This window comes from Oncorhynchus tshawytscha, linkage group LG14 (assembly GCF_018296145.1).
Source record: "Oncorhynchus tshawytscha isolate Ot180627B linkage group LG14, Otsh_v2.0, whole genome shotgun sequence".
NCBI lineage: Eukaryota > Metazoa > Chordata > Actinopteri > Salmoniformes > Salmonidae > Oncorhynchus > Oncorhynchus tshawytscha.
This window is the reverse complement of record NC_056442.1, coordinates 25472678-25489829: the sequence shown is the minus strand read 5'-3', so window position 1 is coordinate 25489829 and position 17152 is coordinate 25472678. Positions and strand designations below refer to the sequence as shown.

The 17152-nt window shown below is 43.4% G+C and overlaps 1 protein-coding gene across 4 annotated transcripts in view; it reads right to left on the bottom strand.

Moving 5' to 3' along the window:
• LOC112266834 (limbic system-associated membrane protein) overlaps window positions 1-17152 on the bottom strand; it is a 1006051-nt gene that overhangs the window by 24408 nt on the left and 964491 nt on the right. For all 4 annotated transcript variants that reach the window (XM_024444690.2, XM_024444693.2, XM_024444691.2 and 1 more), the window contains one exon: window positions 13067-13299. In XM_024444690.2, coding sequence (XP_024300458.1) covers window positions 13067-13299 — 233 coding nt within the window. The remainder of the gene's footprint in view (window positions 1-13066; window positions 13300-17152) is intronic.

The window sequence follows — 17152 nt, the reverse complement described above, 5'->3', positions numbered from 1 at the left end:
AGGGAAGTAGGTCCTTGTGATCTGACTCATCGTTAGTTTGTCTGCTTTTGTAAGCATATACTTATTGTTGCTTACTTTCAATATCCCTAAACCTATGTGACTCATTGATCCTAGTCTCTTTGAATTCTTCATGGTGTCAATGTGAGTTAGCACTATGACAAATTTGTATTTCACTTAATACGAACAAAATCTGGATTTTGCCAGTTTCCTCATAATAACAAACACAGAAGCGATGCCAACATGTTTAAATCAGAGACCTCGGGGTGGGTTTTCTCTGCAGTGGCGGGCGTCTCTCAGGCTGCCACTGCAGAGCTGAAAGAGATGGCACACTTTTAACAGGATACTGCAGTGCACAGAGCCACCGAGCAGTGGGAGCCTCGACCCCTTTCATTGTGCACTTCTGGCAGGAATTCTGGAGCTGTTGCTCCACCAACATAATCGTAGCCAGCAGCACTCCATGATCTAAACTAAAGCTCTCTCTGAACTTTCAAAGGAAAGAGAGGATATCAAATAGACTAATGCTCATTGAAGACCCTTTGGAGCAAGGCTTTCTGTGGATGTGGAGAAACATTTGGAGGTAGTTCCTGCTGGCCAGATTAAGCTCTACTCGAGGGCAAATCCCTGATGAATTCAAATGTAGCTTTTTTTTCTTTAGAGATGTTCCACTGGAGGGCAGAGACTCATAAATCATACAAACAAATAATTGGTGTTTGTGTTGAAAGGAGAAAACCATAGGACGGGCAAAGGTAGAGGCAGAATCTCTAACAAGCCAACCAAAGCCCCAGCATAGAGAAATGCATTGGCGCCCAATGAGCAGAACTTCACCTTGTGATTTTTTTGTGTGTGCTTTTTATACGTTCTTCAAGCTATACTTCTTATCTCAAGTAAACTCAAATAAATTTACTGCCAGTTCAGGGCAATATGTACTTTTACCTTGGCGATCATCCGCATCGTTCAGGATGGTGTGCCAAAAACCCTAGATTCAATTTGTATTCAACACATATCATGATTTAGTGCCTTATAAAACGGAACGAGATGATAAGAAAACAAAGAGAGGAGAAGACAACAGCTGGCTGGAGGAGAGACTCTTGGCAGTGACCTTTCCTTTTTTTATATGAACTTGGGTTTAACAATCCTTCCTTCTCTCTTGAGCTCGCAGTCGTCCAGCCAATTCCTCATGGGGACTTTCTATAGAGCAGAGCTTTAGTTCACCCCTTATCTGTATGGCTTCAAGTTCTTTCTGGAGAAGGACTTTGTAGAATTACAGCTATTTCCCTAGACTAGCAAACAGCTACCTTTAGCATTGACCACTAGGTTATTAAGATAATTGATCCTATGGAAAATATGTCAATTACACCAGGAGGGCACCTTACAAACACAAGTACAATCCAAGTTCAACTGAGGCTGTAACCTTTTGAAAGCTGTACTTGAGAATATTGACTGAATATCGAGTGAATCTATATTTAAATAAGATAATCGTCATGTAATCTTATTGGTCAGTGTGAACATCTGTGAAATTATCGCAAATGGCCACTCTAACAGACAATCCTCCATCCAACCCCCCTCAAGTGGAAACTAGAGAAAAAGGTGTGTTCAGAAGATACTCTGTGGATTCCTATCACTGCTGATAAGACAGAAATTGAAAGACCTATCGCAAACCACTTTCTAGATTCAATCAGTTCGGCGTAAACCTGCGACATCTGACACCTGCATAGCAGATCATTGTTTTTATTTAGACGATAGTCGTTCCACTGCTTGGCTGTTTCTGACACCGAACAGATCTTACAACGCCTGGATAGGTATTTTAAGTATCAGCTAACTACATCATATGTTATAGCATTTTGTCAATTGATGACAAAGGAAAGAGCCTTAGCTGTGGATCGCTCGCACCCGATATGTTGGAGGTGTAACTGCGTTAGAGCTGTCAAATCGGTGAGCGGATGCTCGTGTTTCCATTGTTACGAAGCCACACCCCGTCCCACTCGCGTTAGAAGTTCAGAATGAGAACACTCAAAAAAACACAAAAAAGACAACATTAAACAAAATAATGAGGATTTCTATCTGCCCAATGTAGATTACATCACACATTCCAGTATTTGAATTTGTTAACACGGCTGCGTGGGATTTCTTACTACGCAACTCTGTGCAGCCAACGCAATGTCCACAATAGGTAGGCTATAATGCCTGGAGCCGCTTGTGGATTTGAGAGCTCTAACGCAGTTCCACCTACAACCTCATCAAAAATAAAAAACTTTTAAAAAACTGCAGGTCCCGGCTAGCATGTCTTGATTGAAGCAATGCTCACCTGGCCTTTTGGCTTAATTCATCTACAGCTAAAAGCACTAAGAACGTGGATTCTAGCACTCAAACCAGCAATCAGAGCAGGTAATCAATATTCCTGATTGCTCTCCGTTCTTGTACAATAATGTTGGACGAGGTAAAGTGCAGGCCGTGATGGGAGGGAAAGACTATTAACTTGTCTCTCCAGAGACGAGCCCTTTGGACCCCTTTACTTTACAGCCACTTGGATTAAACAAGCAACGGGATCAAGGTCTTTTTTATTCAATTTAGAGTCTGATTGATAGACTGTCTTGTCACCATAATGGTAATGGCTTAGAAGGCTTGGGATCAATGCAGTGAGGGGAAACCTCCGTTTTCACACCCATTCTATTGGTGCCACTTTGAAAGTCATCTTTTCCCCTCCCTTCTTCTGTCGTAGGCTTCGTTCAATTGAATATCCCATGCCTATCAAACTGTTTTGCTTTTTTGTGTTTGGTTTGTGCTTACGTGTTGAGCAAGGTAAGGGACCGCTGTTGCGTTACGATGTAAGCATTTAAAAAAATTTAATGCGAACTAACATGCACTGCAAAATATACGCAACAGCAAAAACATACCTTTTTTTACCCAGTGGGCAAATAAAATAGCTAAACTAATGTTTTCCAATTCTCAGAATAAGACATGAGAAAGCCAGGGCAGCAATCTGTAAAGAAAGACGGCAAAAACACTGCTTAAGCAGCATTGATTGGACCACCAGTCAATGCAGTTCTTGGTTAGTATGCGGTTCTCTTCTATTTCCATTTCAACTTGATGTAGCAAGAATCAAGTTGAACCAGAATCAACCAGACCCAATGGTATTGACTGAGTGACTGATGTTTCTATCCAGACTATTAGCCTGGACTGAGCTTCATATACTCTGACTGTTAGTACTGAACAGCTGTGGTAGTGGGGAGACCAGGGAAATATCTGGTAACCTCCCAGTGTCAAATCTATCTGAACTAACTAAGTCACATCCAAGCTGTTTTGGTTGACTGCCTTAACTGTTGGACTAGCCTACTCCTCTCTGTAATTCCATAGGCAAACATACTTACCAAGTGGTGCACTTCAGAGAGGAGGGGGGGAGTGAGAGAGAGGGAGGGGGAGAGAGTGGGAGGGGGAGAGAGAGGCAGGGGCAGAGAGGGAGTGGGAGGGAGAGAGTGGGAGAGGGAGAGAGTGGGAGGGGGAGAGAGAGTGGGAGGGGGAGAGAGTGGGAGGAGGAGAGAGAGGGAGGGGCAGAGAGGGAGTGGGAGGGAGAGAGTGGGAGGGAGAGAGTGGGAGGGAGGGAGGAGAGGGGGTTGGAGAGAGCGGGAGAGGGAAAGACGAGGGAGGGGAGAAGGGGAGGGGAGAGAGGGAGGGGGAGAGGGGGAAAGACGAGGGAGGGGGGGAGAGTGGGAGAGAGGGAGAGAGTGGGAGAGAGGGAAGGGGGAGGGAGGGGGAAAGACTAGGGAGGGGGAGAGTGGGAGAGAGGGGGAGAGAGAGGGAAGGGGGAGGGAGGGGGAAAGACGAGGGAGGGGGAGAGTGGGAGGGAGTGGGAGAGAGGGAAGGGGAAAGACGAGGGAGGGGAGAAGGGGGAGTGGGAGAGAGAGGGAGGGGGAGAGGGGAGGGAGAAAGTGGGGGGAGAAGGAAGGGGGAGTGAGGAGGGAGGGAGGGAGGGAGAAAGAGGGAGGGAGGGAGGGAGGGAGGGAGGGAGGGAGGGAGGGAGGGAGAAGAAGGAAGGGGGAGGGAGAGGGAGGGAGGGAGGGAGAAAGAGGGAGGGAGGGAGGGAGGGAGGGAGGGAGGGAGGGAGGGAGGGAGGGAAGGAGAGAGACTCATAATCATTATGAAATTCCAAAAGGAACAACATATTATCTTGAGTGTTTACAATATTGGCAGAACAACAACTCCTGGAAAACCTTTAACATGCTCTCTAATATTCAGTTGCATCTGGTTTGCCCTCAGGAAAGTCCCAATTCGGGGCATGGTTTCTACAAGGTGTTAAAAGCGTTCCACAGGGATGCTGGCCCATGTTGACTCCAATGCTTCCCACAGTTGGATGAAGTTGGCTTGATGTCCTTTGGGTGATGGACCATTCTTGATACACACTCGACACTGCTGAGCGTGAAAAACCCAGTAGCATTGCAGTTCTTGACTCAAACCGGTGCCACTTGCACCTACTACCATACCCTGTTCAAAGGCACTTCACCATCTAAATTGGCACACATACACAATCTATGTGTCTAGGCTTAAAAACCCTTCTTTAACCTGTCTCCTCCCCTTCATCTACACTGATTGAAGTGGATTTAACAGGTGACATCAATAAGGGATCACAGCTTTCACCTGGATTCACCTGACCAGTCTGTGTCATGGAAAGAGCATGTTCCTAATGTTTTGTACACTCAGTGTATATTCCAGAAGGAGTTTGTAGATTTGCCCTCGACATATTGTGTCAGTGTGTCAGACTCAGTGTTCAGAGCAGCCAAAGAACTGTACTGTTGTCTACAGGTTATAATAGGGAATGTACAGTGAACACACATCTTGAGGACTTTAATGTGGAAATGTTATATCAGCTTTTTGGCCAAACAAAACTGCCCTCTAGACAGCTGGAGAACGGAGAACTATTTGAGTTTGTGCATTCAACTAACACATTTATTAAAAAAATATGCGGAGATGTGCCTAGCATGCCAATGAAACACTAACTCATAACAGGTACCATTGCTGAGTCTAAGCTCTCTAGCCTACTATATTTGGATATGCTTTGGATGCTAGTCACAAGACTGTTTTCCGGTAATATTCTACAGATGTAGGATCTTAATTTGAGTCAGTTTGCTACAGCAGGAAAATAACCCTGCAGCAACAGGAAATGTGAATAATTATGTGGATTATAATGAATGGATTTTGTTAGGGGTTGATACATTTTCCATTAGGGCAAAGTGGAAATGACTAACTTTAAAACTCAAACAGAGTACAAGTTTGCATTTCCTGATGCGCAGGAACATTCTCAGTTACAAAAGAGGGATCAAATTAAGATCCTACATCTATAGGTAATACTGTACTTCTGACCTTCAGCATTAATGCAATAAACATGGTAAAACTAAAATCTTTCAGAACTGATCATTAGTATTCGTCACTTAACCCCATTTTGTGCATGTAATTATGACTGCAAAAGTGAATGTTAAGTTCAAAACAATGTGATCCTTTCAAAATGTTGTGCTGTCAACAAAACAGGTATTTTGGAGTGACAATTATGCTTGGCACTATGAGGCAATGGATGTTAAAGGTCCAATGCAGCCATTTTTATCTCAATATCAAATCCACATTTTTACCCACTTTTTCTCGCCAATTTCATGCTTATGATCTTGTCTCATCGCTGCAACTCGGGAGAGGCGAAAGACGAGTCATGCGTCCTCCGAAACATGACCTGCCAAACCACTCTTCTGAACCCGGAAGCACTGCGATGCAGTACCTTAAGACCGCCGTGCCACTCGGGAGACCTACTGTGATTGTTTTCAATTAAAAATGGTCAAAATGAAACAAAAATAGCTTCTTAGCAATGAGCAATTTCTCAAGCAAGAATTTAGCTAGGACTGTCTTGGAGTGGTCTGAGTGGAGAGGGGAATAATCCTTATTTTGTTCATTTCAAATAAAGTTACTCATCTGTAGTGATAATAATATTAGTAATATGTTACATTTGTAAAGCACTTTTCATTATACAAAAATGATCTCAAAGTGCATGTGATGGGCTGAAGGGAGATGTATATCTGAATGAGCAGAATCAATGGTCAGTATCAGTCAACTAATCCAATAATAGCACAGATCCCTTCAACAAAATGCTACTATTGTGTTGTAGGAGTGAATGATTGACAGGACAAGCTATTCACAGTTCTGGGGCCTAAGTCTTTTCAGTCCTGAGATTGGACCATTGGCCAGCTCTTTCACAGTTGGCAATAAGAGTGGGAGCAAGGCCCTAACAGTGTGAACGACCTGTGTTGAGTGCCCAAAACGAGCATACTGCTGACCTGAGGACTGTTGTAGGGCCGAGACAGCCTGACATATGTGACAGGACTCTATTAAAGCATAGCTGGGGAGAGGATATTTTCAGACCAGTTGCCAGGTGAGACGGAGAGCATGTGGCCAGGTCAGCACTCCATTTTCTAAACATAACATGTAAAGATGTAGGCCATCTATATTACAGAGTCTTGAAATGTGGAAAAAGGAGAGGCTCTCCAGGAATGATGGGACGGACCTCTACTTATCCTCTGAAACATGGCAGCCTTACACCTGAAGGCCTATTGATGAGTCTGAAGTCACGTGTGTCCGTGGGATGGCTCCCATTTAAATGCATAAGGCGCCTCTTCTGCGGAGCAGGAGATGCCTTTTTTCCCCCATGGTTTCAGCCAAGTCAGCCAAGGAGAAAACGGAATACTAAATTGTTTCCTTCATTAAAACATCAAGGAGTCCGTTTCGTTCGGGGGTTCAAAGGTGACAGACAATATGTGCAGTTGTGGCATTCTGTTCCTCACATACAATCGCTAAAATAATGGGCATGGAGAAGACAAGACATTCTTTTCTAGGGGGGTGGGTTGGCAGCCGGGAACAGCCACCGATCCACTTGGCAGCTGTACCATTAAAGCCACCCCCAGAAAGACTAGTAACACAATGTGCCTGACAATGGCCCTGGCAAAAAGGAGCTTTTGCAGCAAGGAAAGGTGGGTGGGGGAGATGGCTTCCTGAGGAACCACTGAAAGGTTTCAATTGTCCCATGATAATTGGTGAAGGTCAGTTCCTCCTCCTTATGCAGACTTTAAAGTTGAATTTCTTAACCCCCCCCCTCTCCGCTGCTCTTTAGGTGACACACTGCCTTAGTAAGCGTCTCGGTTCACACCATTAAATACCACACCATTGTGATACGGGGCTAAATGTGGGCAAAGCCATTGTGGATCACCGCCGTATTGATCGGAGATAAAGGAATAACAATGCAGATCCTTTATGATGATGATTGAGATGAAACAACACTTATCTATCATTATCAGCGTGGAATTGGGGTTATCGCGAGAGCAGTTTTTATGACCAACCAATTCCTTTCATTAACTGCCACTTTGATTGACTCAAAATGTGGCATGTGGACTTTGTGTTAATCCTTAACCAAATAACGACAATCTCATGCATTGAAAGACAGCCGAGGCAACCCAGCAGGAGGTTGCTAATGGTTATTCATATGGTGATGGTAAAGAAAACACAAATGAGTGTTTTGACAAATTTTGTAAACAAGTAGGGAAGGGATCATCAACTAGATTCAGCTGCGGGACAATTTATTTTTGAGCAGATGGTCGGTCGGGGTGCCGGAACTTATAAAACAAATATTTTTACATAGTAAATTGACCGCAAGAAGCCTAAACAGATATAATATTTGACTAAAACTTAATCATTTCAAACCCTGATTACATTTGGGGACACTTCCCTGCGTTGGGTGCAGTCTTTCGAATGGGATGTTAAAATGGGTGTCCTGACTCTCTGTGGTACTTATTGTAAGAGTAGGGGTGTTCACCCCAGTCATGAATACATTTCCAACCTGGCCACAATCCATCATGGCCACTTAATCATCCCTCTCATTCCTAATTGGCATGTACAGTGCATTCAGAAAGTATTCAGACCCCTTCCCTTTCTCCACATTTTGTTATGTTACAGCCTCATTCTAAAATGGATTAAATCATTTTTTCCCCTTCATCAATCTGCACACAATACCCCATAATGACAAAGCAAAAACAGATTTTTAGAACTTTATGCAAGTGTATAAAAAATAAAAACAGAAATATCTTATCTACAAGTTTTCAGACCCTTTGCTATGAAACTTGAAAATGAGCTCAGGTGCATCCTGTTTCCATTGATCATCCTTGAGATGTTTCTACAACTTGATTGGAGTCCACCTGTGGTAAATTCAATTGATTGGGCATGATTTGGAAAGGCACACACCTCTCTATATAAGGTCCCACAGTTGACAGTGCGTCAGAGCAAAAAAAACTAAACAAGACATGAGGTTGAATGAATTGTCTGGAGACCCCCGAGACAGGATTGTGTTGAGGCACAGATCTGGGGAAGGGTACCAAAAATGTCTGCAGCATTGAAGGTCCCCAAGAACACAGTGGCCTCCATAATTTTAAATGGAAGAAGTTTGGAACCAACAAGACTCTTCTTAGAGCTCGCTGCCCAGCGAAATTGAGCAATAAGGGGAGAAGGGCCTTGGTCAGGGAGGTGACCAAGAACCCAATGGTCACTCTGACAGAACTGCAGAGTTTCTCTGTGGAGACAGGAGAACCTTCCAAAATGACAACCATCTCTGCAGCACTCCACCAATCAGGACTTTTAGGTAGAGTGGCCATATAGAAGCCACTCCTCAGTAAAAGGCACATGACAGCCCACTTGGAGTTTGCCAAAAGTCAGTTAAAGGACTCTCAGTGGGGCGAAGGTTCACCTTTCAACACATGACAATGACCCTAAGCACACAGCCAAGACAACGCAGGAGTGGCCTCGGGAAAAGTATCAATGTCATGGAGTGTCCCAGCCAGAGCCCGGACTTGAACCCGATCAAACATCTCTGGAGAGACCTGAAAATAGCTGTGCAGCAACGCTCCCCACCCAGCCTGACAGAACTTGGGAGGATCTGCAGAGAAGAATGGGAGAAACTCCCCAAATACAGGTGTGCCAAGCTTGTAGCATCATACCTAAGAAGACTTGAGGCTGTAATCGCTGCCAAAGGTGCTTCAACAAGGTACTGAGTAAAGGGTCTGCATTTTGTTATAAAATTGCAAAGAAATCTAAAAAACAGTTTTTGCTTTGTCATTATGGAGTATCATGTGTAGATTGATGAGGAAAAAATACAATTTAATCCATTTTAAGTCTGTAACGTAACAAAATGTGGAAAAGTCAAGGCGTCTGAATACTTTCCGAATGCACTGCATCACTCCTCACCTGATATGTGTTGAGCGTTCTGGCACAAAAAAAGGTTGCCGTGCATCACTGAGGTGGGTGCTACACATTGATGGTGGATGAGGTGAGTTTCCCCCTACTATGTAAAATGCTTTGAATACCTAATTTGGTAGAAAAGCGCTATATAAACCCAGTAAATTATTATTTATATACGATCACATGTCTCTCTATTATGCATGGTAATAATTGGGAACAGTTTTCCAAAATTAAAATCACTTGGAGTGAATTTCCTGGTGTTAAAACAGTCTTTTTGGTCCAACAATGAAAGTGTAAAAAAATATATATATATAAAAAAAGTAAAGTGTTGAACAAATCAATAATATATTTTATATTTGAGATTCTTCAAAGTAGCCACCCTTTGTCTTAATGACAGCTTTGCACAATCTTGGCATCAACTAGCTTCATGAGGTAGTCACCTGGAGTGTACTTATTTCCTTCTTAATGCATTTGAGCCAATCAGTTTTCAGTGTTGTGACAAGGTAGGGGCGGGGGGGTGGGGTGTATAAAATCTATCCCATATGGCTTGCGCTTCGTGGGACTATATTGTTTTTCAACCTCCAGTCTGTGTAAGGGCTGTTTGACCAAGGAGAGTGATGGAGTGCTGCATCAGATGACTTGGCCTCCACAATCACCCGACCTCAACCCAACTGAGATGGTTTAGGATGAGTTAGACCGCAGAGTGAACGAAAAGCAGACAACAAGTGCTCAGGTGAAGCTGGTTAAGAGAATGCCATGAGTGTGCAAAGCTGTCATCAAGGCAAAGAGTGGCTACTTTGAAGAATCTCAAATATAACACAGTTTGATTTGTTTAACACTTTTATGGTTACTACATGATTCAATATGTGTCATTTCAAAGTGTTGATGTCTTCACTATTATTCTACAATGTCGAAAATAGTAAAAATGTTTTTAAAAAACTATGAATGCGTAGGTGTGTCCAAACTTTTGACTGGTACTATATACATATATTTTATATATTTTTTGCATCTGAAAACCTGGCTTGCGGGCCATCAGCGTTTATAGCAGTATCTATTCACTGCATGGTGGATCTGTGTGCTTGTCTGCTAAGAACCCTGTGTTGCTGCTTAGCGCTCTAATTTAAATGATTTAGATTTTTGAATAAAGATTGAATAATGCTGACATTAATTTCAAAAGCGACCAAATCAATCCTGATAAAAATCTGCTGAGAAAGCGGTCCCGTTTGCTGCACAAAAAAACAGCTTACTGTTGCCTGCTGCAATAGGAGACATCATGGGATCCATTTTATTGACAGATTTCAATGGTCTCAAAACATTCATCACACGACCAGCATACACACATTGCTCTTGACACACTGTCACTCTCTCATATACCAAGCAAACACTAAAGTCAACCAATGGTGTCGGAGTATCATAGTCACACAGACTTTCAACAGCTCCACATCAACTGCTAGCTCGGGTTTCATTAAAATCAAAAGCGAACGGGCTGGCTGGCTAAATCGCCATATTGTGATTCGCGTCATGTGCAATGACCCTGTCTTTGAGCCAATGCCTTTAAGCACGCTGCAAGTTCATGGCTTTATTATTCACAGCAAATTTACTCATTTGTTTTCCAATTACACTGGTGTCCCTGCTAGCAGAAAGTGTGTCAGCTTCAGTTACATGAGCATGGTCTCCGCCAGCTAACTAGCAGGAAGAGGCATTGGCTGCTTGCTGCTGGAAACACTTTCATAAAAGAAGGAAGGTTGACTAGCTATTTAAATAGTTTTACTCTGCTTTTGGTGTTTCCTTATGTGTCGTTGAAAGGGACACCACACACAGCGTTTTACTTAGTCTGGCAGACATTTCCGCCCTAAACTATGTGCAAAAAATTCTCTATTCAGCAGTAAATGTGTGTTGGATAATTGAATGGTGTGATGACGATGTGACTTTCTCCTATAGCCAGCCAGAATTCTACTATTACTAACACGGTGGGATGTGATATGCTTTCAATATGACGCCATAGTTTCAGCATGGGGGAGGAAATGAATACAATGCTTCCCACAGGAAAAAGTAAGCTGGTCCCTGATCCGTTTGAGCTGTCTTGCCAACTCATATGGTCATTTTGTCACATTGTTATAACAATGACGATAGGAGTTGGCAAGACAGCACAAACAGACCTGAGACCAGGCTAATGTTATCTCATATCCACATAACAGTTGAAGATTAGGACTGAGGACTACTGGAGAGAAAAAGTAATGAATGGTGAAAAACAATGTAGAATCAATTTTTAGCTCTAAATGTCAGTCATGAAATATGTGCAGGTAAATGGAAACACAGGAAGACTATATGAGAAAAACCAATGATCAAGCAGTGTCTAATTGAACCCAATGGGATTCTGATAACAGGGAACAATTTGCTGGAACAGATCCACTTAGAACATGGCACAAGCATCAATTCATGTATTGACCTTTCAGTGCTATTAATAGATCAGCTCTTCATCGCTACGTGAACAGACAGCGTTCTCCTGTAGCTTTTGTGTGGTAAAATGCTATCTTGGGTTATCATCCATCTTCCACCCCTAATCATATCACTATTTGTCTGAGATTCATTTGTAATAGGTGGGTGGTGCTGCCATTAATAGTGCTGTTAGACAGAATATAGACAAACTATTATTGCACAAACTATTATTGCACAAACAAATGAACATTAATGGGTTAACTTGAATTTCAGCTTCAGGTTTGATATGCAGCACAAGTGCACCAAGACAAAGGTAAAGAACTACTGGAAATTGCTTCAGGTGAAACGGCAAGAAACAAGACCTCACAGCGAGGGCCTCAGATCTACATTCTGCTGAGCAGACAGACATCTCATTGTCTTTCATACTGTGTGGACAGTTGATAAGGAGTTCTTGACAGCTAAAGAGAACTCCCTGTCAGCTGTCCAGATAATATGGAAGACAAGGAGATTACAGAGACCCATAGGTGGGCTGCTGGTTGATGGAGGAAGATGGTGGACTGTTAGTCTTGAGACAGGCAGCTACGTACAGTACATGGAGTTAGATTCTAGCTAGAAATATACTTAGTCATGTTACCATACTAGAACTTATTTATTACTTTACATGTATAAGGAATGTATATGTTAGGGGTCAATGAAGGGTCAAGAGGAACTAGGTGTGTGGAAAGTTACTGAGAGAGAAAAGGGGAAGTGCAGAAAGTTAATATTCTGTTCAAGTATGTTATTGTTGAATATGAATGTTCCTAAGGAGGGAGGCAAAGGGCAAGAGTCTAGTGTTAGTTGTTGATAAGGCAGGCCAGTTGCTGAGGAACCAGGACCATAAGGGATGTGGAACTCAACTCGAGATAAGGTCAACAGATGAAGAGAGAAGACACTGCTGGGAGGTGGCCCCCGAAGACCATCTGATTATAGTCCTATCACACACACACACACACACACACACACACGGTCCTAGACTTAGGCAGGGCCATAACAATACCAGGAAGAGGGACCTACTGTGTTTCTGCCTAACTAATGAGGATTGTGTATCTTAGACATGCAAGGAGTTGACTCTGCCCAGTAGGAGTGTATAAAGATATGTGCTTGTATAAACATGTCTTTGTCTTTGCTGCTGTATGACCCAGTGGTGAAAAAACTGGGTTTGAGCTGTTTCTAGTCGTCCATTTGAGTTTTTACTCTGTTCGTTCAAAACCTAATAATGGCCAAGTTACTGAAAACTTTTACTGTAAAAAGGGCGTTATAGATTTTTATAAACTTTTTGGATTGATTGATGGATTTATTGGTAGATTGATTGGTTAATTGTGCTAGTGCCTACCTTGGACAATGAGATGTACATTAGAGGTCTTGGACTGCTGTTTGGTCTGGATGGAGCATGTATAGGAGCCCTCGTCGTACACATCCACTTTCTGGATGCGAAGGCTGTACTCCAGCTGGCCCTTGTTCACTAGGTCCACACGTGGGTCCAGCGACCACTTGTCCTCCCCAGCGAAGATGATGTTGGATCGGTTGAGCCAGGCAACTTTGGACACCTTATCATCCACATAACACCTGGAAGGACAAAAAAGAGAGGAAATTTACCAAGTTACGAATCAGGTTGATTTGAAAACAAGTATGCACCAGAACCGCGTGAAATTAATATTAAAATCTATGTACAATACCAGTCAAAGGTTTGGACACACCCACTCATTCAAGGGTTTTTCTTTATTTTTACTATTTTCTACATTGTAGAGTAATAGTGAAGACATCAAAAATATGAAATAACACATATGGAATCATGTAGTAACCAAAAATTGTTAAACAAATCAAAATATATTTGATATTTGAGATTCCTCAAATTAGCAACCCTTTGCCTTGATGGCAGCTTTGCACACTCTTGGCATTCTCTCAACCAGCTTCATGACGTAGTCACCTGGAATTTAAATTAACAGATTGAATACCAAGTCCATATTATGGCAAGAACAGCTCAAATAAGCAAAGAGAAAAGACAGTCTATCATTACTTTAAGACATGAAGGTCAGTCAATCCGGAAAATGTCAAGAACTTTGAAGGGCAGTCGAAAAACCATCAGGTGCTTTGATGAAACTGGCTCTCATGAGGACTGCCACAGGAAAGGAAGACCCAGAGTTACCTCTGCTGCAGAGGATAAGAGTTGCCAGCCTCAGAAATTGCAGCCCAAATAAATGCTTCAGAGTTCAAGTAACAGACACATCTCAACATCAACTGTTCAGAGGAGAATCAGGCCTTCATGGTCAAATTTCTACAAAGAAACCACTACTAAAGGACACCAATAAGAAGACGAGACTTGCTTGGGCCAAGAAACACAGGCAATGTACATTAGACCGGTGGAAATCTGTCCGCTGTGTCTTTGTGAGACGCAGAATAGGTGAACTGATGATTTCCGCATGTGTGGTTCCCACCGTGAAGCACGGAGGAGGAGGTGTGATGGTGTGGGGGTGCTTTGCTGGTGACACTGTCTGTGATTTATTTAGAATTCAAGGCACACTTAACCAGCATGGCTTCCACAGAATTCTGAAGCGATACTCTATCCCATCTGGTTTGGTCTTAGTGGGACTATCATTTGTTTTTCAACAAGACAACAACCCAACACACCTCCAGGCTGTGTAAGGGCTATTTGACCAAGAAGGAGAGTGATGCAGTGCTAAATCAGATGACATGTCCTCCACAATCACCCAACCTCAACCCAATTGAGATGGTTTGGGATGAGTTGTACTGCAGAGTGAAGGAAAGGCAGCCAACAAGTGCTCAGCATATGTGGGAACTCTTATAAGACTGTTGGAAAAGCATTCCAGGTAAAGCTGGTTGAGAGAATGCCAAGAGTGTGCAAAGCTGTCTTCAAGGCAAAGGATGGCTACTTTGAAGAATCTCAAATATATTTTGATTGGTTTGACACTTTTTAGTTACTACATGATTCCATGTGTTATTTCATTTCTTATGTCTTCATTATTATTCTTCAATGTAGAAAATAGTAAAAATAAAGAAAAACCCTTGAATGAGTAGGTGTGTCCAAACTTTTGACTGGTACTGTAGGTCTATTGGATATAGGGAATGATCCCTAGTAGTAGTGACCAAAGATAAACAAAGGTTAATTATTGGAATGAAAATGACTCCTCCTAATATAGCTGCACTTAAAAAGATACTTTAGGATTTTGGCAATGAGGCCCTTTATCTACTTCTCCAGAGTCAGATGAACTATTGGATACCATTTATATGTCTCTGTATCCAGTATGAAGGAAGTTTGAGGTAGTTTTGTGAGGCAATGCTAACTAGATTGACCGCAATGCTAGTTAGCAATTGCGCAAGTGCTAGTTAGCAACTTCCTTCAAAGTGCACGCAGAGACATAAAAATGGTATCCACGAGTTCATCTAACTCTGGGGAAGTAGATTTGTCAAAATCTCAAAAGCTCTTTTCGATCTCTCCAGTTCTCCCCGCATTGCTCTTTCTTCTGATAAATATATAATATATAGCAAATGTTTTTATCCAGAGCGACTTACAGTCATGCGTGCATACATTTTACGTACGGGTGGTCCCCAGGAATCGAATCCACTATCCTGCCGTTGCAAGCACCACGCTCTACCAACGGAGCTATACAGAGGACCACAAACATATCTAGGTGAACAGTATTGGTTTTCCTCCTGATTAAAAAGGACATCAGTATCCTCTTGTTTAGCTCGGCTTGTTGCATGCGGTCAGAGCCTTACGCCGTGTATAAGACTGTGTGTGTTAGAGCGCCTGCTTACTGAATAAATCTAAGGGGGCGTCTGAATCAATGAGAATGGATATAATATAACCTGGCAGACATATGCCGAAAATGCAAATTGAAAACTCAGCCACTCGACACAGTATATCGAGTATATTCAAAACAGAAAGTGAATTAGTCGGGGAGCAGAAGTTGTTTCACAATGACTCTAAGGGGTTCTCACATGCAGTAGTGTCACTACTGTGGCCTTCCCTATCGAAGGAGAGGTGGCTTATCAGAAATCTAGGAGGGTTACCACCTTAATAACTGGGCCCGTATTTGTAAAGCGTCTCAGAGTAAGAATGCTGATCTAAGATCAGAGTTGCCCAATCATGAATACGATTATATGGACAGAGGAAACCTGATCCTAGATGAACACTGCTACTCTGAGACGCTTGATACATACGGGCCCAGGTTCTCACTTACTTATCCACAGATGTCTACAACCCAATCGGGAAGCAGAGTGGTGCAGCGGAAGCGTGCTGGTCCCATAACCCGGAGGTCGATGGATCGAAACCATCCTCTGCTAAAAGAGTTTTGGGGCTCCCGAGTGGCGCTGCGGTGTAAGGCGCTGCATCTCAGTGCTTGAGGCGACACCCTGATTCGAATCCAGGCTGTATCACAACCGGCTGTGATTGGGAGTCCCATAGGGTGGCGCACAATTGGCCCAGTGTTGTCCGGGTTTGGCCGGTGTAGGCCGTCATTGTAAAAAAATAATTTGTTCTTAACTGACATAGTGAAAGAAATTTTAATAAAAATAAAAAAACTCCACCGGCAAACCCTAATAGTACCCAATGGCCATGACATCTGAGCTACTGTACATGTCTCTTAATTAAAGCTTTTTCCAACGCCTTTATCAGCCAATAGGAACCCTTTCTAACCCTCCGCCCTCCAATCAGAAACACGAAGGACTCCCCGTCAGGTGAGCAGGACTACAGTGGGAGCACATCAGTTTCCTCATCGCGCTTCATAAACCCTTCACAAACCCAAGCTCCCTGGCCACCACATGCAGGGCGCCAGCCAAACCTTTTTCCTGTTCAAACTAACAAGCGGCTGCCTTAGAAGGCAAGCGGCTCCTGCCTCCCTCTCTCCCCGTCTCTAAGCAACCTCTGCTTTGGCAAGCAGCGGGCAGGATGACAGGGGTCTGTTGTGTTTGACGGATGCCTGTGCTGCTGAGCTGGGCCGCGGCCATGCTGCAGGGTTCACCTTAGGGGAAGCCCACAGCTCACAATACAGGCAGCAGAGGCATAGTGGGAGACTAATGAGAGGGGAGACGTGCCAGGCTCTGGCAGACAGCTACTCACCCTGTACTCCCTTCATACTCCCCCCCCCAAGCAGAATGGACTGGACTGAACCATGCTGAGGTGGTGTGAGGGGGTGGTGGGAGGCACAGCTGCTCTACAGGCAGGGCGCAAAAAAACTGAAAACAACCAGCTCACTTACATAATCACAGACGCGCTCTCTCAAGCGATCGATCAACTTGGCCAAACCCCCTGTAACACTGTTTTGATTAAAAGGATGGAGAATTATGTTGGCTGATCATGGGCCAACTCCCCTTCTCCTTCGGTTTGTGACGGGGGCTGTTCCTTTTACACGTCGTTCTGTTTGCATGTAGCACACAGTGGGGAAAAAGCAGCAGGCAA